Raw genomic sequence first — 24255 nt, forward strand, 5'->3', positions numbered from 1 at the left:
AACGTCAAGAGAGAAAACTTCTGGAATGTGGCCAGACAGCCCGGAAAACTCAGAGCAACCCAGTCACACCTATTTGGCTTTTTTGGGGGAGGGGGTGAATGGCTATCTGTCGGGAGTGCTTTGATTGGGTGTTCCTGAATGGCAGAGAACTGGATAATCCTTGGGGTGTCTTCCAACTCTAGGATTCTATTCATGATCCATCTTGTACAGTTAATGTCTTTTGGCACTACCTTAACTGCCATAGAATCCTGGCTGTTGTAGTTTTCCAAGGTCTTCAAACTACTCTGCCCAAGAGTTCTGGTACCACACAGGTGCATCTACACCGTGGAATGAATGCAGATATTTGGCAGCACTTTCACTGCCATGGCTGAGTCCTATGGGATCCTGGGAGTTGTAGTTTCCAAGATCTTCAGCATCCTCTGCCCAAGAGTTCTTGTGCCGCACCAAACTAGAGGTGCATCTACACTGCATAATGAACAGAGTTTGGCAGCATTTTCGTTGCCATGGTTCAATGCTATGGGATCCTGGGAGTTGTAGTTTTCCAAGGTCTTTAGCATCCTTTACCCAAAAGTTCTAGTGCCCCACAAACTACAGGTGCATCTACACTGCCAGAATGAATGCAGTTTTTTGGCAATATTTTTGCTGCCAGGGCTCAATGCTATGGGATCCTGGGAGTTGTAGTTTTCCAAGGTCTTCAGCATCCTTTGCCCAAAAGTTCTAGTGCCCCACAAACTAGAGATGCATCTACACTGCCAGAATGAATGCAGTTTTTTGGCAGCACTTTCGCTGCCAGGGCTCAATGCTATGGGATCCTAGGAGTTGTAGTTTTCCAAGGTCTTTGGCCTTCTCTGCCAAAGAGTGCAAGCAACAACTCTCCAAATTCCATTACATGGTTGTTAAAGTGCTGTCCAACTGCATCCATTCTGCTGTAAAGATGCAACCTAGTTGATCCAGGAATGATGGAAGTTGCATCTAGAATAGAACCCTCCTCCCAGGTAAGTTAATGGAGCGGCTCTAAAAGCTCTGCTTTAGGGGACGCATTGGTTGTGTCAATGCGCTCCCAAGTGGTCAGACAATGTTACCACGACCATCTTACGTTCTATTTTAATCACTGCAGCTATATTATTATAGTGATTATTCCGACAATTAGAATTATTAGTAAAGGTAAATGTTTCCCTTGACGTTAAGTCCAGTCATGTCTGACTCTGGAAGTTGGTGCTCATCTCCATTTCTAAGCCGAAGAGCCGGCATTGTCCGTAGACACCTCCAAGGTCATGTGGCCATAGGCATGACTGCATGGAGCGCCGTTACCTTCCCGCCGGAGTGGTACCTATTGATCTACTCACATTGGCATGTTTTCGAACTGCTAGGTTGGCAGAAGCTAGGGCTAACAATGGGAGCTCACCCCACTCCCCAGATTAGAACCACCGACATTTTGGTCAGCAAGTTCAGGAGCTCAACAGTTTAACCCGCTGGGCCACCGGTGGCTCCAGCCCCCCCCCCCCCCCCAAACTTCACTTCACTTCACTTTATTTCAAAATTAGTTGCTCTCCACCAGAGTGCTCAGAGCGACTTACAATTTAAAATATCATTCCACAACATAAAAACATTCAACATAAAAACATTCAACCTAAAAATATTCAACAGTGACTATTTGGCAACTTAGATCTGATTTACTTAAACGCACAGCCAAACAGGCAAGTCTTGAGCGCTTTTCCAAAAGGTCGCAACTCCGACATTGCTCTAAGATATGGAGGCAATGAGTTCCACAGAATTGGAGCATAGATCGAAAAGGCTCTCCGCCTTGTAGCTTCCAGGTGTACCTCCCTAGGGCCCAGTATGTATAGGAGGTTTTCCTGGGAGGATCAAGGTGACCACTGATGGAAAAAAGGAATGAGGCGGTCCCCAAGTTATAATGGTCCTTGGCTATTTCGAGCTCTAAATGTCAGGATCAGTATCTTGTAAGAGAGCCAATGTTCTATTGGTAGCCAATGCAGTTGTTTCAGAATCGGTGTAATATGGGATCTTATAAATGATCCCGCTAGCAGCCTAGCCGCTGCATTTTGGACCATTCGGATCTTCTGGGTTTTTGTCTTCGGAAGGCCAGTGTATAAGGCGTTACAATAATCCAACCTAGTGGTGACTGTTGCATGGATTACCGTTGCCAATGCTTCTGTCGAAAGGTAGGATGCCAATTTCCTTGCCTGACGAAGATGAAAAAAGGCCTGCTTACTTATGGCAGTGATCTGGGCCTCCATCGTCAGAGATGAGTCCAACACAACCCCAAGGCTTTGAACAGTAGCAGACGGAACCAGAACTTCCCCATCAAAGTCAAACTACAGTAGAGTCTCACTTATCCAACATTCGCTTATCTAACGTTCTGGATTATCCAACGCATTTTTGTAGTCAATGTTTTCAATATATTGTGATTTTTTGGTGCTAAATTCATAAATACAGTAATTGCTACATAGCATTACTGCGTATTGAACTACTTTTTCTGCCAAATTTGTTGTATAACATAATGTTTTGGTGCTTAATTTGTAAAATCATAACCTAATTTAATGTTTAATAGGCTTCTCCTTCATCTCTCCTTATTATCCAACATATTCGCTTATCCAACGTTCTGCCGGCCAGTTTATGTTGGATAAGTGAGACTCTACTGTACTCCAATAAACAAATTTTGGCATATCATGTGTGCCAAATTTGGTCCAGATCCATCAATGTTTGGGTTCACAGTGCTCTTTGGGTGTAGGTGGACTACAACTCCCCCAAATGAAGGTGAATTTTCCCCAAACATGTCCTATATTTTTTGCTGGTCGTGGGGGCTCTGTGTGCAAAGTTTGGTCCAATTCTGTTTTTGGTGGAGTTCAGAGTGCTCATTGATGGCAGGTGAGCTATACATCCCAGTACCTAGGTTAAGGTAAAGTCCTGACGTTAAGTCCAGTCATGTCTGACTCTGGGGGTTGGTGCTCATCTCCATTTCTAAATCAAAGAGCCGGCGTTGTCTGTAGACACCTCCAAGATCATGTGGCTGGCATGACTGCATGGAGCGCCGTTACCTTCCTGCTGGAGCGGTACCTATTGCTCTACTCACATTGGCATGTTTTCAAACTGCTAGGTTGGCAGAAGCTGGGGTTAACAGCGGGCGCTCACTCCACTCCCGGGGTTTGAACCTGGGACCTTTCAGTCTGCAAGTTCAGCAGCTTTAACACACTTCGCCACCAGGGCGAAGGATCAGCAAAAGTCATAAACAACTTGAGCTGGATCTACACTCGCATATAATGCTATTTGAATCTGTCAGAGTTACTTTGTGCTTTTTCTGCAAGGCAGTGGGTTGGACTGAATGGCCCACGTGGTCTCTTCCGTTATTCTATGATTCTATTAATCTGCATTATATGGTCCATGTCACTGCATTATATGGGTCTACACTTATTTATTTATTTCGTGTCAAAAGCACTGCATAATAAATAAGTTTAAAAGTGATAAAATAAAGGAATCACAAACAGCTAAATAGTTTTGGACCAAAAGCGGGCAACAGCAATTGCACTGTCCGTAGCTATACGGACACTATACGGATTCAAATGGCATTACATGGCAGTGTAGATCCAGCCTTGAAGGCACCCAACCAATATCATCCAGGGATGGTATTGCTTGGTGGACCCTTGCCCGCCAGAGGGCACTCCTGCTTCACTCTTTTCCCCAATCTCAAAATGGGTTGGACTACAAATCCCTCCTTAGCAAGGACTGTGTCTCCACCTGTGTCTGATGTGAGGAGTCCATTCAATGGGTAACTCACAATTAAGAATATTTTTTCTTACACAGCCTTGCAAATAACACAATATTGTCTCTGCGTGAGCCTTCAAGTCATGTTATGTTAATCCAGAGGGGATCTGCCTTTGCCTCCCTCGAAGGCTGAGAGAGTGTGACTTGCCCATAGTCGGCCACTGCATTGCCACAGTTAAACAGGATTCAAACCCAGGTCTTCTAGTCTCAGGCCCCTTTGACACTACCATATAAAAACCACATGATCTGCTTTGAACTGGATTCAGATAATCCAATTCAAAGCAGATAATGTTGATTATCGGTTTGGATAATCTGGATTTTATGACACTGTAGAAGGGTCCTAAGGCTGGATCTACACTGCCATATAAAATATGGGTTATCTGCTTTGAACTGGGTTATAAAGCAGTGTAGACTCATATAATCCAGTTCAAAGAAGATAATCTGGATTGTTTTAGTAAAACTGGATTATATGGCAGTGTAGAACTCTGGAAAGAAGAATCCAATTCAACATCTAAGGCCTCTTCTAAACTGCCATATAATCCAGATTATCAAAGCAGATAATCCACATTATCAACTTTGAACTGGATTATGAGTCTGCACTGCCATATAATCCAGTTCAAAGTAGATAATCTAGATTTTATATAGCAGTATAGAAGGCGCCTAAGAATATATCCCTCCCCCCCAATTGGTTATACATGTGGAACTCTGCTTAAGCAATTTAGATTGTATCTACACGGTAGAATTAATGCAGTTTGACACCACTTTTACTGCTATGGCGCCAAGCTATGGGATCGTGGGAGATGTAGTTTTACAAGGTCTTTCGCCTTCCCTGCCAAAGAGGGCTGGTGCCTCACCAAACAATAAATTTCAGGATTCCATAGCATTGAACCATAGCAGTTAAAGTGGTGTTAAATCGTATTTATTCTACAGTACAGGTGAATCTCTCATCTTGATATTTCATACCATGGAAGGCCTGCAAGCATTTTGTTTTCTGCTTCGAATCTGGTGCTGAGATGTTCATCTTGAGCTACCCTGCAGCCCGGCTACATTTTTGTCGCTCTTACGGGATTGATTTTGTGGATGGGAAAACCTTATCTGTCCGCACCAGGCGGGAATAAGGCAGCTGGACCCTCTCTTGCTTCAGCTGCTGTTGAAAGCAGGCGATGAAAGCAATGTCTGGATGGCCCTTGGGGTCTCTTCCAACTCTATAGCTCTATTTCTCCATAAACCTGGTATTGTTTATAAGGCTGAATGGCCATCCGTCGGGAGGGCTTTGATTGAGCCTTCCTTTGTGGCAGAAGGGGGTTGGACTGGATGGCCTTTGGGGAGCTCTTCCAACTCTAGGATTCCAAGCTTTTATGAAATCTATCTACCAGATGCGATTGTCTAAGGAAATATACTTTCCTGAGCTTTGCTATCTATGATTGGATCTATACTGCCATATAATGGCTTGTCAAACGACAGCTCCCAGGATTCCATAGCATTGAGCCATGGCAGTTAAAGCACAAGGGAGAAGTTGTTTGCAGTGCCTTATTTATTTTTTATTTACAGTATTTATATTCCGCCCTTCTCACCCCGAAGGGGACTCACATCACACATATGAGGCAAACATTCAATGCCTTAACATAGAACAAAGACAGAGACAAACGCAGCTCCGAGCTGGCCTCGAACTCATGACCTCTTGGTCAAGAGTGATTTGTTGCAGCTGACTGCTTTATCAGCCTGTGCCACAGCCCAGGCTTTCATGTTCCATGCTTCCTGTCGGGCAATGCTGGGCTTGGTGGTCCCTGTATCAAACTGCAGTATCAAATGCAGTATCAAACTGCATTCATTCTCATAAAAGAATGCACATATACTCACAAAAGGTAGTATAATTATACTCAATAAAGCTAATATAATATAATTTAAGCTAATACACCATCAGAGAAATTATACTGTTTAGCCGGTATTGCACCACCTGATATCTGTTGGGAAGTAGCAACCAGTAAAGAAAGGACCAAGGCATTGACATCTCCAGCCCATCCTCTGTTTGGATATCAGCCAGCAAGCCAATGCCTTAAATCAAGAAATAGCTTGATCTACAGAGATACTCACAGGAACACCTCAGCAAGCGAGAGTCCAAAAGTGGCAGGCTAAAACCTGGAACCTCAATCAGTGGCTGACACCAGATGAGAAACTCCCCCCTGGGCATACAGAAGACTGGGCAACTTGGAAGGTACTGAACAGACTGCGCTCTGGCAGCACGAGATGCAGAGCCAATCTCCAGAAATGGGCTATAAAGTGGAGTCTGTGGAGAAAAGCAAACCACAGACTGCCTACTACAATGCAGCCTGAGCCCTGCCACATGCACAAGGGAGGACTTTCTAACAGCCACACCAGAGGCAGTCCAAGTGGACAGCTTCTGGTCAAAGAAAATGTAATATAATGCCAAGTTTTTAATGTTGTCTGTAGTTTTTCTATACATTATAACTGTATTCTCTCTCTTTTTTTAAAAAAAAAACACTTAGTTGGGTCTTATTTAATACAGTACTAAATTTATCAAAACAAACTGCAAGTTCAGTTTACTATGCTGATGCCTTTATCATTGTCTTCTAGTATATTAGTTTTTATCTCAAGGCTCAGTTCCTGCATTAGTTTGGAAACTGAATCTTCTCCGTCTCCTGCTGCAGCACTTCCCACTGTTCCTTCAGTTGTGACACCAAGCTGTTCAGAAGGCTTAAAAATAGTCATTGTTACTGTGGATATGATTGTTTTTCATCCTTAACTTTGGAGAAGGAACTACCTTAATGTTAATCCCACCAAGACTACCACGTGAGGAGTCAATAGTTCTAAAGTTGTTGCAGTGATGAATTTTATTACCCTCCAAAATAGCTGAGCTTCCTGGATATAACTCAACTCCAGCACCCTGTGCTCCAGTAATCTCACTGTTTATAACTGTCAAAGAAGCTCCAATAAGTACACAGATGCCAGTTCCTTCACATTTCAGAACACAATTCTCCAAAATTGTGTGTCCGGATTCAACTACAACAATACCATCAACAGTCTCTTCCTTTAGTAAGGTAATATTCATTAATTGCACATTTTGGGCCCTGGATACTACAAAGCTCTAGTGGGCAGGCTCTGAAACAATTACTGTTTCCTCTGGTCTTCCAACTCCTTTAATAATGCTATCTTCAGTTAGCATTGAAAGGTTTTCAATTATAACTGTATTCTCAATTTGCTTCGGACACAATAAATAAAATCATCGTCATCATCTCTGGGCCATGGTGGTGGACAATTATGGTTCGGATCTCATCCAGCGACGAGTCTGAGAATCCATCCATCCATCTATCCATCCATCCAAGAATGGAATGGTGATCACATTACCCTCAAAACAGAAATAGGGTTGAATATCCGGACTTAGTCATAACACTCCGGCCCGCTTGTCTCTCTTTGTCTGGGCAAATAAAAACACATGCCCTCTCCCGTCTCGCATACCAGCCTTGCTGTCTCCTTGCCACCTTTGTCCACGTCAATCCCTTGTCTTTTAGGGCCCATTTTCCCCCTTCCAGACCTTGGAAACATTATTCGTTGGGACTACCACTGCCACAATCCCCTATGTAGCCTATGAGTTGGGGTTATGGGACTTGCAGTCCTCCCCAAGGAACATCTCTAAGCTTTGCCACTTGTATCCCAGCTTCAGTTGGACCCAAACCAACTTGTATGGACGGGTGATGTTTTTGGAAGTCTCTGAAACAGTTTTCCATATGGAGAACGGTAAGGGAGGCAGGTGCAGCTACACTGCAAAGTTAATGCAGGTTAACGGCACTTTGACTGACATGGCTTCAACACAATCGAATCGTGGGAGTTGTAGTTTGGCAAAGCATCCTCAGAGAAGGACAATCCTTGCAAAATGACAACTCCCGCAATTCCATCACATTGAGCCAGGGCAGTGCAAGTGGTGCCAAACTGCATTAATTCAACAGTGTAGAGGCACCCATAGCATTCTCTTTCAGAAAGGTCTAACAGATGGCATTTGAGACTTCTAAGAACCTGCCACAGCTATAGAAATCAGGACTGTGTACAAAGCAATTAAAGTGGTGTCGAAGCGTTACAATTGTGCAATGTAGCCATAGCAATTAAAGTGGAGTTGAACTGCTAGAATTGTGCAGCATAACCACAATGAATAAAGTGGTATAGAAGTGCTAGAATTATGCAATGTAGCCATAGTAACAAAACTGATATCGAAGTACAGTAGTCTTGCTTATCCAACGTTCTGGATTATCCAACACATTTTTGTAGTCAATGTTTTCAATACATCGTGATATTTTGGTGCTAAATTTGTAAATACAGTAATTACTACATAGCATTACTGTGTATTGAATTACCTTTTCTGTCAAATTTGTTATATAACATGATGTTTTGGTGCTTAATTTGTAAAATCATAACCTAATTTAATGTTTAATAGGCTTTTGCTTAATCTCTCCTTATTATCCAACATATTCGCTTATCCAACGTTCTGCCGGCCCGTTTACGTTGGATAAGTGAGACTCTACTGTACTAGTATTGTGCAACGTAGTCATAGCAACTAAAGTGGCATCGAAGTGCTAGAACTGTGCAATGCAGCTATAGCGATTAAACTGGTATCAAAGGGCTAGCATTCTGCAATGTAGCCATAGTAACTAAACTGGCATCGAAGCCCTAGTATTGTGCAACGTAATAGCAACTAAACTGGAAGTGAAGTGTTACAATTGTACAACGTAGCCATACCAATTATACTGGCATTTAAGTCTTAGTATTGTGCAACGTAATAGCAACTAAACTGGAGGTGAAGTGTTACAATTGTACAACGTAGCCATACCAATTAAACTGGCATTGAAGTCCTAATATTGTGCAACGTAATAGCAACTAAACTGGAAGTGAAGTGTTACAATTGTGCAACGTAGCCATACCAATTAAACTGGTATTGAAGTCTTAGTATTGTGCAACGTAATAGCAACTAAACTGGAGGTGAAGCGTTACAATTGTGCAACGTAGCCATACCAATTAAACTGGTATTGAAGCCCTAGTATTGTGCAACGTAATAGCAACTAAACTGGAAGTGAAGTGTTACAATTGTGCAACGTAGCCATACCAATTAAACTAGCATTGAAGCCCTAGTATTGTGCAACGTAATAGCAACTAAACTGGAAGTGAAGTGTTACAATTGTGCAATGTAGCCATACCAATTAAACTGGCATTGAAGCCCTAGTATTGTGCAACATAATAGCAACTAAACTGGAAGTATTACAATTGTGCAATGTAGCCATACCAATTAAACTGGTATTGAAGTCCTAGTATTGTGCAACGTAATAGCAACTAAACTGGAAGTGAAGTGTTACAATTGTGCAACGTAGCCATACCAATTAAACTGGCATTGAAGCCCTAGTATTGTGCAACGTAATAGCAACTAAACTGGAAGTGAAGTGTTACAATTGTGCAACGTAGCCATACCAATTAAACTGGTATTGAAGCCTTAGTACTGTGCAACGTAATAGCAACTAAACTGGAAGTGAAGCGTTACAATTGTGCAACTTAGCCATACCAATTAAACTGGTATTGAAGTCTTAGTATTGTGCAACATAATAGCAACTAAACTGGAAGTGAAGTGTTACAATTGTGCAACGTAGCCATACCAATTAAACTGGTATTGAAGCCTTAGTACTGTGCAACGTAATAGCAACTAAACTGGAAGTGAAGCGTTACAATTGTGCAACTTAGCCATACCAATTAAACTGGTATTGAAGCCTTAGTACTGTGCAACGTAATAGCAACTAAACTGGAAGTGAAGCGTTACAATTGTGCAACGTAGCCATACCAATTAAACTGGTATTGAAGTCTTAGTATTGTGCAACATAATAGCAACTAAACTGGAAGTGAAGTGTTACAATTGTGCAACGTAGCCATACCAATTAAACTGGTATTGAAGTCTTAGTATTGTGCAACGTAATAGCAACTAAACTGGAAGTGAAGTGTTACAATTGTGTAACGTAGCCATACCAATTAAACTGGTATTGAAGTCTTAGTATTGTGCAACATAATAGCAACTAAACTGGAAGTGAAGTGTTACAATTGTGCAACTTAGCCATACCAATTAAACTGGTATTGAAGTCTTAGTATTGTGCAACGTAATAGCAACTAAACTGGAAGTGAAGTGTTACAATTGTGCAACGTAGCCATACCAATTAAACTGGTATTGAAGCCCTAGTATTGTGCAACATAATAGCAACTAAACTGGAAGTATTACAATTGTGCAACTTAGCCATACCAATTAAACTGGTATTGAAGCCCTAGAATTGTGCAACATAGTCATAGCAAATAAACTGGTACAGTAGAGTCTCGCTTATCCAACATAAACGGGCCGGCAGAACGTTAGATAATCGAAAATGTTGGATAATAAGGAGGGATTAAGGAAAAGCCTATTAAACGTCAAATTACATTATGATTTTACAAATTAAGCACCAAAACATCACGTTATACAACAAACTGACAGAAAAAGCAGTTCAATACACAGTAACGTTATGCAGTAATTTCTGTATTTATGAATTTAGCACCAAAACATCGCAATGTATTGAAAACATTGATTACAAAAACACTGACTACTAAAAGGCAGACGACGTTCGATAATACAGAACGTTGGATAAGCGAAGGTTGGATAAGCAAGACTCTACTGTATAGAAGGAGCTAGAATTGTGCGATGTAGACATAGTAACTATGCTGGTATTGAAGCCCTAGTATTGTGCAACGTAAACGCAACTAAACTGGTAGTGAAGTGCTATAATTGTGAAATGTTGCTACCCTGTTTCCCCTAAAATAAGACATCTCCAGAAAATAATACCTAGTAGAGGTTTTGCTGAATTGCTAAATATAAGGCCTCACCTGAAAGTAAGACCTAGCAAAGTTTGTATTTGAAAGCATGCCCGCTGAACAGAACACCAGAGCATGCAGGATCGGTAAATGTACGTACCATAGAGTGTTGTACATGGAAATAATGGTAGTAACAAGAAATTCTTGATAGGATTCACAGTTTGTCTGGTTATGCTGGTTTGTGATGACAACTACTGTACAGTATCTAATGTTGATTTTTTTGTTCAACAATAAATGTGAATTCTTCTTCATGGAAAAATAAGACATCCCCTGAAAATAAGACCTAGAGCATCTTTGGGAGCAAAAATTAATATAAGACACTGTCTTATTTTCAGGGAAACATGGTATAGCAGTTAAAGTGGTGTCAAAGCACTAGAATTGTGCAATGTAGCCATAGCAATTAAAGTGGTATCGAAAGATTGTGTGACATTTTCCAAAACTTCTCCAGCTGCTTTAATGCTGAGAGATGGGACGGAAAGGGCAAAGGGGTTATGGCCGAGTGCAGAGAGATGGCCAAGGTCTGGAGCAGGGAATGGAGGGGCCAAAAGAAAGAAAGAAAGAAAGAAAGAAAGAAAGAAAGAAAGAAAGAAAGAAGCGCAAAGGGAGCAATTAGACAAGTGACAAAGTGGATCCCTTCCTGGAAGTGAAAGGAGATGACAAAACAAGATGATGGATGAATATCGGTCTCAAGACTGGCATCGCACCCATCGCTTGCCAAAATATAATATCATTATAATAATAATTACACCATGTAACAAAATTTGAAAAATGTTCTGTTCCTGATTTGAAAGTGTTCTTTCCTGCTTAATGTTCCTGTTCCTTACTTTGAAAGTACAGTAGAGTCTCACTTATCCAACATAAACGGGCCAGCAGAACGTTGGATAAGCAGATATCTTGGATAATAAGGAGGGATTAAGGAAAAGCCTATTAAACATCAAATTAGGTTATGATTTTACAAATTAAGCACCAAAACATCATACAACAAATTTGACAGAAAAAGTAGTTCAATACACAGTAATGCTATGTAGTAATTACTGTATTTACGAATTTAGCACCAAAATATCATGATGTATTGAAAACATTGACTACAAAAATGCGTTGGATAATCCAGAACGTTGGATAAGTGAAACTCTACTGTAATTGCTTTACTCCAGAAACTTTGTTTTTGTGGCTGCCACAAACTCTATTGAAACAAATGCAATTAGTTGCCTTGTATTGTTCAAAGTATTGTTCCAAACAGCCAAAATCTGAAGAAACATTGAAGACACATAAATAAAAATACGTTTTGCAAAAAAAAACCAACAACAACAACCCCAGATTATCAAAGCAAATAATCGAGACTATCTACTTTGAACTGGATTATATGAGAATTCACGATCATACAATCCAGTTCAAAGCAGATAATCTGGATTTTACATGGCAGTGCCGATGGGGTTAGATTAATCACATTTGCCTGGTTTTATTTCTAGAAAATAGAAATAAATTAATAGATTTAAGTTGTTCTATCAAAAGGTATTGTTATTAGCAATTGGTCATTATCTTCTTCTTCTATACACATAATAAAAGTGAAATTCTGTATGTGTGTATGTGGCTGGGGTGCCCACTTACACAGACAAGCTCCTGCCTCCACAAACAGCTATTGCTCCCACTACTCAGGAGACACCAATGATCCTCCTTCCAGTGACATTGCAGGTTATAGTGAGCACCATGAATATGTCCAAGAGCCCTGCCAATGTCCTCCACAAACACCATCCTGCCCACCACCCAAGAGAAGGCTTTCATATAGGGATAATTTCCTCCTAGAGTGTATGTGTTTCCTCCACCACAGACATCCCAGTGCTTCTTCCTCTCTCCATTGGTGTGGAATTTGCATAACCCTGCCCATTGCCTCTCCCATAACCCTTTCCTACTCTTTTCTATGGCACACGGCAAACAGAGGAATTGATCAGCAACTGAACATACTGGAGAGTTTTGGGGAGAATTCACTATGATTCATAGCAGTTGTAGGTACTGGGATGTATAGTTCACTACAATCTAAGAGCACTCTGAACTCCACCAACAATGGACCTGGGACTCACTTGGCACACAGAACCCCCATGAACAACAAAAATACTGGAGGTCTTTGGAGGGATTTATAAGAGTTGTAGTTCACCTACATCCAGAGCACACTTGTTACGCCCAAGCACCGAAAACCAACACAAAGACCTATAACAATATAATATCTTTATTAAAGCAAATAAAGTTCCAAAAGGAAATAAGCAGCAAAGTTGTAGACGCAATTGACCTTTCAGGAAAGATCAGTTTTTGTCCAATAAGTATGAGCCTTATGTCCAGTATTAGAGTTTAAAATCCAGAAACCGAAACACACTCAAACTCCACCTGAGTTTTGAGTGGGGAAAAGAGCAAGTAGCAAGAAGAGTTCTCTCGAATAAATGTCCAAAAACAGGATTTCAGGGCAAGACAGGAACTAGATGTTCTGGATCTGAAACTCAGTCCAAACTTGGCAAGGAGGTAGACCAGCGCCTGGTCTACTCAAGAGTAAGCGCACCATCAGGCCGCTTGGAAACCAGGATCTGGAGATGATTATGTTTCTCAGTGAGATGTAAAGTTGTCACCGCAAAGGCAAGTTCTCAACACAACACTTTTATTGAAGTTCATAAGCTCCCCCAAACCAGGTGCCTAACTCCCTAAAACTTCCCAAGAGAACTGAACTTGTTACAGTTATTACACCAGGTGTCTAACTCCCCAATTCTTCCCAAGAGAACTGGGCTTAACCATAGTCACCACGCTCCGCTAATCTGGCGCTTCTCCGGAGGCTCTGTCTGTTTGATCTGTCTGTATTTACAAATGCCCTATGATCAAACGCTAAGTTTTCCAGAGAATCTGGGAGAGCCGGCATTGTTTCAAGGGCATCCTTAATTGGCTCTGGTTTGGAAATGTCAACATGAGGCATCTGGAAGGGTGTCGAATCTTGCTGGCTTGGAAGAAAACCCAAATCTTCTTCATCCGGGTCCAGAAAGGGCACAGGGTCCAGGGTCAAAGGTGCCCTAGGCATCACAACACTAGGAACCCAAACAATGATGGATCTGGGCCAAACTTGGCATGCATACCCAATATGCCCACACTTGAATAGTGGTGGGTTTCGAGGGGACCTGTCCTGGACATTTTGGAGTTGTAGGTACTGGGATGTATAGTTCACCTGCAATCAACAAGCACTCTCAACTCCACCAAAGATGGAATTGTCACAAAGTGCTCCCATGACCAGCCAAAAATACTGGATGTCTTTGGGGAAATTCACCTTGATTTGGGGGAGGTCTAGTTCACATACATCCAGGGAGCACTGTGAACCCAAACACCAATAAATCTGGACCAAACCTGGCACATAGACCTGATATGCTGAAATTTGATTACTGGAGGGGTTTTGGGGGGACTGACCTTCCTTTCTGGGAGTTGTAGTTCACCCACAATCAGAGAAACTGTGACCTCCACTGATAATGGACCTGGACCAAACTTGGCACACAGAACCCCATGATTAACTCAACCTACTGGAGGGATTTGAGGGGACTGGTTTACCATAGTGGGAATTGTAGTTTACCCTGCAGCTAGAGAGCATAGTGAATCCCACTGAGCAAACCTGTCCAACATAACAAACTTTAAGCTCTGATGGAGTTTCTTGGGGTTCACCTGGCATGATGTCAGTTGTAGTTAATCCACAACCTTAAGCATTTTGTACAAAATACTGACTTTTTCAAATAACCTAGGCAAAGTCGATTACCCAAGCTAGTATATAGATACAGTAGAGTCTCACTTATACAACATAAACGGGCCGGCAGAATGTTGGAAAAGCGAATATGTTGGATAATAAGGAGGCATTAAGGAAAAGCCTATTAAACATCAAATTAGGTTATGATTTTACAAATTAAGCATCAAAACATCATGTTATACAACAAATTTGACAGAAAAAGTAGTTCAATACGCAGTAATTCTATGTAGTAATTCCTGTATTTACGAATTTAGCACCAAAATATCATGATGTATTGAAAACATTAACTACAAAAATGCATTGGATAATCCAGAACGTTGGATAAGCGAATGTTGGATAAGTGAGATTCTACTGTATATTGCCAGCATATGGCCAGATGGGTATCTTCTTGCATCATATAGGAAGTGCATGAAAAGGAGCCATCCCGAATCCCTTAAGGAATATCCATCGCCTCTCCTCTTTCACTCTTTGCTCTTTCTTTTCTCATCCATTTCTCCTCTATTTTGTTGTCCAGCCAATGCAATTCTCCCCGAATATATCTATATCCCTTTTCTTTCAAGCAGTTTTTCTTCAGCTGCTGATAGGAGATTGTCATCGAAATAATGGGACCGATTTGTAATGGAATTCTTCACTCTTCATTTGAGTCGAAAACGGGACTTTTTTATAATGTCATTTGATACCAACGAGCAATTAATCCTCGTTAACAAGATTATTCCTTTATCCGTCTTGTTACTCGTTGATAACAGGTATTACAAATTGTCATTTAAAATGTGTTATAAAAATAACTTATAATATGAAATTATACTTTTTAAAAAGTTACTTTAAAACAAATGTTGTTGTTCTTATTATTATATTTGTTCAGTCCTATTTCTTTTTGGAAAAATATATTTTATAAAGGTATTACAATAGCTGAATAAAGGCTATATAACTTCCAAAAAGTCTATTATATACCTGTAATCAATTTTAAATGCTGTTTATGTCCCTTGAAATAACATAAAAAATATACTTGCAGTATTTTTTAAACGTAACTTTGGAAGTAATGCTGTTCAATAGTTGCTTTTTAAATAGCACTTTTAGAAAAAAAATATATTGCCATTAATTATTGACTATCTGCACAATTGATTCAATCGGACCCTTGAGACTTGGTTTGAAGAAATGATGAAACATTTTCTAAAAAATGTGATTTGTTCCCCATTATGTAACTTACAAAATATTACCATTTTGTATGCAGATATATTTCTATGTATGTTTAATTATGACATTAAGCTTCGAACCAAAGTAATTGTATTGTATATATTCATATGCCTTTTGAGCTTTTTGATTTGGAAGGTACTATTCTAATGAAATCTCTTGTTTATCCCAAGTTGCATTTAAAATGTCCTGGTTTCTCCTTCCAAATTGTAATTTTAGGTGTTTTATGTAGATTTTTTAAATGGTTTCATTGGTTTCAACTATGTATTTTTAATAAGTCCTGTGTTTAATTCTATTTTGATGTTTATATGCTTTAGGATTGACTTTACGTATTGCATGATTTTTAGTATGAGCTGCTTTGAGTCTCCTTTGAGAGACAAAAAGGAGGATATAAATACTACTAATAATGCTAATAATTTATTTATTTATCTATTATTTACTATATTTATACCCTGTTCTTCTCACCTTGAAGGGGGCTCAGAGCAGCTTACATTATGGCAAAATTCAATGCTGCATTATACATACAATACACAAATATAACATTTCGAATTATAAAACAGTCAAAACATATGAATACAATAAAATATATATATAGATACAATAATGCTAATAATAATCTTCAATTCTCCTATTGGTTTATGGCAAGCCATGAAAGGGTTTCCTTAGGGAAGGAATACTCAGAGGTGGTTTTGCCATTTCTGGTGCCTTTAGGTTTGGATTCAAAAAGGAAATGCTTATGTTGGGGAGACCTTGATTTTAAATCTCCGTCCAGCCTAGAATTTCAGAATTGTAAGGTGGGAAAAAATGTATTGGGTGCATCCATATACTGTGGAATTAATATAGCGACACGGAGTCGCCGTCTTACAAGTCTTTTGCCTTTTAAACGATGAAAGTTTTGAAGATTGAGCCGGGGTTGCTGTGAAGGGCTTTAGGCATGAATTGACTGGAATATTTTAGTTGTTTATTTTTAATAGTGTCAGCATTTAATTCTGTTTTAATGTTTGCATGTTTCCTGGCTTTAAAATTATATGTCGCTTGCTTGGTTACCTGCTTGCGGTCTCTTTTTAAGACAGATGAAGCAGGATGGAAATAAAGATGATGATAATAATCATCAATCAAATGCTACCAGTGTCTTCCAACTCCCATTACTTCATATTCCCATTACTACAACTCCCGTTACTTCCCATTCCTACAATTCCCGTTACTTCCTATTTCCATTAATACAACTCCCGTTACTTCCTATTCCCATTACTATAACTCCAGTTACTTCATATTCCCATTACTACAAGTCCCATTACTTCCTATTTCTATAACTACAACTCCTATCACTTCCTGTTCCCATTACTACAATTCCCATTACTTCCTATTTCCATAACTACAACTCCCGTTACATCCTATTCCCATTACTACAACTCCCATTACTTTATATTCCCATTACTACAACTCCCATTACTTCCTATTTCCATAACTACAACTCCTGTCACTTCCTATTCCCATTACTGTAACTCCCGTTATTTCCTATTCCCATTACTACAATTCTCGTTACTTCCTATTCCCACTACTACAACTCGCGTTACTTCCTATCCCATTACTACAACTCCTGTCACTTCCTATTCCCACTACTACAACTCCCGTTACTTCCTATCCTCACTACCGCAACTCCTGTCACTTCCTATTCCCACTACTACAACTCCCATTACTTCCTATCCCCACTACTACAACTCCTGTCACTTCCTATTCCCATTACTACAACTCCCATTACTTCCTAATCCCACTACCGCAACTCCTGTCACTTCCTATTCCCACTACTACAACTCCCATTACTTCCTATCCCCACTACTACAACTCCTGTCACTTCCTATTCCCACTACTACAACTCCCGTTACTTCCTATCCCCACTACCGCAACTCCTGTCACTTCCTATTCCCACTACTACAGCTCCCATTACTTCCTATCCCCACTACTACAACTCCTGTCACTTCCTATTCCCACTACTACAACGCCCATTACTTCCTATCCCCACTACTACAACTCCTGTCATTTCCTATTCCCATTACTACAACTCCCATTACTTCCTATTCCCATTACTACAACTCCCATTACTTCCTATTCCCATTACTACAACTCCCATTACTGTATATTCCCATTACTACAACTCCCATTACTTCCTATTTCTACAACTACAACTCCTGTCACTTCCTATTCCCATTACTACAACTCCCGTTACTTCGTATTTCCATAACTACAACTCCTGCCACTTCCTATTCCCATTACTACAACTGTTAGTTCCTATTTCCATTACTACAACTCCCGTTACTTCCAATTCCCATTACTACAACTCCCATTACTTCATAGCATTGAGCCACTACAGTTAAAGTGGTATCAAAGTGTGTTGATTCCACAGTACAGATGCACCTGTCGTTACCATAAACCAATAGTGTTCCAGAGATGGCATTCAATTGTAATATACTTTTGGGGTTCCCAAGAAGGATAGATGCCCATCTCCATTATGTCAAAGTCTGGTTTGCACACTTCACCCTGAATTAGGTCTAATAATAATAATTTTTAAAAAACTTTATTTATACCCCGCCACCATCTCCCCAACGGGAACTCGGGGCGGCTTACATGGGGCCATGCCCAAAACCATACAATATGACAGAATATAAAACAACATATCATAAACAATTTAACAATACAATAAATAATAACATACATTACAACCCAAAATTCAGAAAAAGCAATAAAAACCAGGGCAGGCCACATGAACACTAAGTTAAAACTCGGTGAGAAAGACATATGAATAAAACCACGGGGAGCAGGGACATAAAATAGTGGAAACAGTCTAGAGGATAGATGTCTATGTTAATGTCGCCCGAATGCGATGTTCTCCTTGGCCAGAGAGCAATGCGCTCCATGCCATGACTCCTGAACAAATATGAAGAAAAGAAGGCGTGGATAAGGATAGGATTGGCTAGACAGCGAGACGGCCGACCAGTTTATTGGCTATACAGAGAGGGAACCTCATAGTGGAAATAGCTGTGGCCTGTCCCAAAAAAGTATATCTCTAGTGGATCTGCTGGACAGCTTAGCTGCGACGATTGAGTCTTGCCCTGACCCACGACGACGCAGCTCCATACGTCCTCTGTCGTCAGCGATGGAAGGGTTAAACGCCAACAGCTGGGTCCTGAAATCTCCTTTCAGCATCACCAACCTCCTCCAAGATGTGGCCTCAAGCGATGTTCCCCGGGGACCTCTATCCTCCTCCTCATCATCATCACCTTCGTCAATGGGGGACGAGGCCGTTGAAGGACACCCGAAGACGAGACCGGGGGAACGGCGTCAAGGGAAAGAGGAAAAGCCACCGTTCAGTTACAACGCCTTGATCATGATGGCCATCCGCCAGAGCCCTGGGAAGCGGCTCACGCTCAACGGCATCTACGAGTTCATCATGAGGAGCTTCCCCTACTACAAGGAGAACAAGCAAGGCTGGCAGAACTCCATCCGGCACAACCTCAGCCTCAACAAGTGCTTCGTCAAGGTGCCCCGGCACTACGACGACCCCGGCAAAGGCAACTACTGGATGCTGGACCCTTCCAGCGAAGAGGACGTCTTCATCGGAGGGGCCACCGGCAAGCTGAGGAGGAGGTCCCCAAGCTCTCAGGCCAAGCTGGCATTCAGGAGAGGACAAAGGTTATCCTCAGCCGGGGTGACCCTCTCAGGGTCCTTCTACTGGCCCTTCCCCCCTTTTTATGGGACATCCTCAGCTTTCCTGGGTCACCACCAACCTGGTTCCTTCTCGTCTACGTTCCCCCATCAGGTCCCAACTCCTTCGGGGATCCAGAGACAAATGGACGGAGCAGAAGACCCTTACGGGAGTCACCAACACGTCGCCGCAACCATGTTGGCCTCGGCCGTACCCCGCTGCCTCTCTGCAGCCGAACCTTTGGACTCCTATTCAGTGAACTTTGTGGCCGGCCAAACGAGTTACGTTTTGTCTCCGAGGCACACTTTGCCATTCGGGTTTCAAGCCGGCCTTCTGTCAAAATCCACTGGAAGTGTCTTCCACGGTGGTCCTCTGGCTTTCCCTGGACAACTTTCCCCCGAAGCCCCAAGCTATTTCCCTTTTCAGAACCACGGCGCTCCATTTCATCCTTGATTATATTGCCTTCCTTTAGAGCCGCCCGGCAGTCTTCAAATCTATGCGTTGAAAATCAGAACAACCAGACTATATTGATGAGAATCCTCTTGAGAAATTTGGACTCGTGCATAATCCTATCTTTTTTCTATATTTTTTTAGGATGGAAGCAGAGCATCATTCTTTGTGTGCTTCTTCTTCTAATTCAGCTTCGGGATCACAAAGAAGTCAGCAACCTTCTCACTTGGATTCAGTACCCACTTTCCCATTTTTTTTTTTTGGACTGGTGCTATTTGGTTAAAGGGAGACAGAATTGCCCCAGCAGAATTATTTCCGTACTTTCTTCAAATTTTCCTTTCTAGCACTATTGATTAGCAATCTGATTGGTAAACCATCCCTTTTACAGGCACAAATTTACAGTGGAGAGGAAGTTTGTTGTATCGCTCTGTCTATTGAATATTTGCTTTTTTATCATTTTGGATGCAGGTTGGTGGGATTGGAACATGAAATGCTTAAATCATCATCCTGTAAAATGTTAATTTTGCTTGGTTGTGCTGTGAAGTTATTCTTCGTAAAAGGATTTCCGCTGCTTGGTTTGTAATCCGAAGAGTTCTGAGTTTGCCGCTCAACCTTCAAGCGAGGCTCGTATCGAAATCAACTGGAAATCTCTCCCTCAAATTGCATCCTCCATTCATGTTGGACTATAACTTTTGTAAGATCTCTGAGTTCTTAGAAGTCCCATTTGTTCTTCCAGTCTGCCCAGTCAAGAAGTTGAGGCTAAGCCATGGCTAGGAAGGTGAGCCCAAATTCTGATTTTAGCTTTACAAGAACGACCAACGGGAAAGATGTCATCCTAGGAAAAGGCCATCAAACATATAACAATAGCACTCTAGGAAATTGAGATGTCTTCATTCCTCAAAACAATCCCTGCTTATAGTGTAGGGACCGGAACTCAGAGCGTGGGTTGGTCTACAAATCCCAACAACTGGCCTCAAAAGGAAGAATCATATTATCATGAATATTATTTTGTTATGGATTATCTGGCAATGAGAACCAGCCAGACTTTGCTTGGTCCATTGGATCAAACATTTCGTCTACATCAACAGTCATAGGGAGCTGCGGTGGAGCAATGGGTTAAACCCTTGTGCTGGCTGAACTACTGACCTCAAAGTCAGTGTTTCGAATCCGTGAGACGGGGTTAGCTCCCATCTGTCAGCCCCAGCTTCCCATGCAGGACATGAGAGAAGCCTCCCAGTAGGATGGTAACACATCTGGGCGTCCTCTAGGCAACATCCTTGCAGACAGCCGATTTTCTCACACCAGAAGTGACTTGCACTATGTTCACTTCTGACACAATTAAAAAAAAACAGTCATATTCAAGATACTCCAAGGAAGCTCACAACGTAATAATACAAAGTGATCTACAATATCCCATAATCAAAGGGATGCTTTTTTATATAAGAAAGAACATGTTATGGTTAATGTGTCTATTGAATAGAGTTATCCTTGAATTTAACTAGCAATCATTTAAATCCAACACAGCGGGTGGCTGTTGCTGTAACTTGCATCAATGAATAGTTTCTTTTGTCATGAATCTGCCAAACAACTTTCACAGGAAGAGCCTGAAATCTTGTGTTTCAACAAAAGGATAATTGTTCTTTATTCACCGGCCGAAAAACAGTTCATTTAGCCCAAAGTGTAAGAACTGATGCATGAAAGTCTGCAAAGCATCAGAAAGCAAGTTCTATCAAACTGGTTCAACGGGATTGATTTTATAAAAACAAACGAATTGGCTTAACTGATTTGTGACTCCACCGATTTCTGATGGGACTTCTTTCGGAGTAAGCATGCTTTCCATCGTTTTGTTTTTCCAATATGCCAAATTTGAATTTAAGTTCAATTGAGTATGTTTGGGATTGAGAAGCAGTTGACATATACCGTATTTATACCCAGTTTTTTTTTTTTTTTGCAGTGAGAATTTTTTAGTCTTGCCTTTCATGAATTGCTATGGAGTGCGATTGCGTGCGTTTGTGTGTCGATTGTGTGACTTTGATCTCATTTGGAGAAAGAAAAAGCCATTTTAACTTGGAGTCCAAATATAAGCCGATATAAAAATTGAGATATAAAATATTCTTGATATTTGGGAAACAATGCTTTGAGGGATCAAAGTGCAATTTGTATTAGTCAACCGTTCTTATTAAATGTGTATTTTTGTTCAAGAATTGTCTGAGAGAATAGTGCATGACATATCCAAGAAAGGAAATTCTCTGTATTGCTGATACCTGAATGGGAAATCTCAACTGTTTTGGCTAAATATTACGATGCTATATTACAGCAGAGTCTCACTTATCCAACGTAAACGGGCCGGCAGAATGTTGGATAAGCGAATATGTTGGATAATAAGGAGAGATTAAGGAAAAGCCTATTAAACATTAAAACATCATGTTATACAACAAATTTGACAGAAAAAGTAGTTCAATACGCAGTAATGCTATGTAGTAATTACTGTATTTACAAATTTAGCACCAAAATATCACGATGTATTGAAAACATAGACTACAAAAATGTGTTGGATAATCCAGAACGTTGGATAAGTGAGACTCTACTGTATTTCCAAATTCCAATTGTAAACATAAAACTAAAGAAGCAAACAAAATCAAATATGCATCCAACACAAAATAAGTATCAATATTTACGGCATAGGAACCATTTTGACATGAATTATATTTGAAATGAATCACAAAACTCTGCTAACATAAACGTTGTATTAAATTTTGCCGTGCGAATAGTTTCCAGTTAAATAAAGGTACTTTACTGACCTTTTTGACATAATTGGTGTTGAGTTTTTTTTCAAACTAGCTCAGGTACACGGCGTTTCACGGGTTATTTGAAAAAGTCAATTTTAATTGTACAAAATGCAACTGACATCATGCCAAGTTAACCCTGAAAAACTCCATCTGCATAATCCGTGGGGCTCTGTGTGCTCTCTGGCTGTAGGTTAAACTACAACTCCCACTATTATGAGTCAGTAAGTTGGGTTAATCATGGGGGTTCTGTGTGCCAAGTTTGGTCCAGGTCCATTATCAGTGGAGGTCACAGTTTATCTGGTTGTGGGTGAACTACAACTCCCAGAAAAGAAAGTCAGTTCCCTCCAAACCCCTACAGTAATCAAATTTAGGCACATCAGGTATGTGTGCCAAGTTTGGTCCAGATCCATCATTGTTTGGGTTCACAGTGCTCTCTGGATGTAGGTGAACTACAACTCCTATAAATCCCTCTAAAACCCTTCAGTATTTTTTGTTGGTCATGGGTGTTCTGTGTGCCAAATTAGTTTCAGGTCCTTAATTGGTGGAGTTCAGAGTGCTCTTAGATTGCAGGTGAACTATACACCCCAATACCTACAACTCCTATAAATCATAGTGAATTCTCCCCAAAGATAGAAGATATATAATGATGATTATGCCATGACATGAATCATGAACTGATGATAATTATGATGGTGACTCGATGACAGCATTAGTAAGTACTAATGCATTCATTTACATGAATAAATATCTTACCTATTTGAAACTTCCAAGGCAAAATATATGAAATCACCATCAAATAAAAATCTCTGTAATGTGAAAAATAATAACTTGCTATGTATGATTCACAATATTAAATGGTATAGGTTTTTATTATGCTTTCGAGCTCAAAGAGTCATTACCACAAGGATATGTGATAGTGACTCTTTGGCTCCATTCACAGTTACAGTAGAGTCTCACTTATCCAAGCTAAACGGGTCGGCAGGAGCTTGGATAAGCAAATATCTTGGATAATAAGGAGGGATTAAGGAAAAGCCTATTAAGCATCAAATTTAGAAAATTAAGCACCAAAACATCATGTTTTACAACATGACAGAAAAAGCAGTTCAATACGCAGTAATGTTATGTTGCAATTACTGTATTTACGAATTTAGCACCAAAATATCACGATATATTGAAAGCATTGACTACAAAAATGGCTTGAATAACCCAGAAACTTGGATAAGTGAGGCTTGGATAAGTGAGACTCTACTGTATATAATGCAGTTTGAAACTACATTATATGGTCAGTGTAGACGCATATACAGTAGAGTCTCACTTATCCAACATAAACGGGCCGGCAGAATGTTGGATAAGCGAATATGTTGGATAATAATGAGGGATTAAGGAAAAGCCTATTACACCTCAAATTAGGTTATGATTTTACAAATTAAGCACCAAAACATCATGTTATACAACAAATTTGACAGAAAAAGTAGTTCAATACGCAGTAATGCTATGTTTTAATTACTATATTTACGAATTTAGCACCAAAATATCACGATGTATTGAAAACATTGACTACAAAAATGCGTTGGATAATCCAGAACGTTGGATAAGCAAGTGTTGGATAAGTGAGACTCTATTGTAATGCAGTTTAATTGCATTGAAGTTTAAAAGATGAAGGTTTTTAAGATCAAGTCAGGGGGTGCTAT

The 24255-nt window shown here is 40.4% G+C and overlaps 1 protein-coding gene across 1 annotated transcript; it reads left to right on the forward strand.

Moving 5' to 3' along the window:
- Positions 1-18195: 18195 nt before the first annotated feature.
- Positions 18196-21229, forward strand: LOC100565140 (forkhead box protein G1-like). Its single transcript, XM_016997744.2, has one exon. The coding sequence runs from the start codon at positions 18777-18779 to the stop codon at positions 19776-19778; it is 1002 nt and encodes a 333-aa protein (XP_016853233.1). The 5' UTR covers positions 18196-18776; the 3' UTR covers positions 19779-21229.
- Positions 21230-24255: the final 3026 nt, after the last annotated feature.

Source organism: Anolis carolinensis, unplaced genomic scaffold (assembly GCF_035594765.1).
Source record: "Anolis carolinensis isolate JA03-04 unplaced genomic scaffold, rAnoCar3.1.pri scaffold_10, whole genome shotgun sequence".
Taxonomy (NCBI): Eukaryota; Metazoa; Chordata; class Lepidosauria; order Squamata; family Dactyloidae; genus Anolis; species Anolis carolinensis.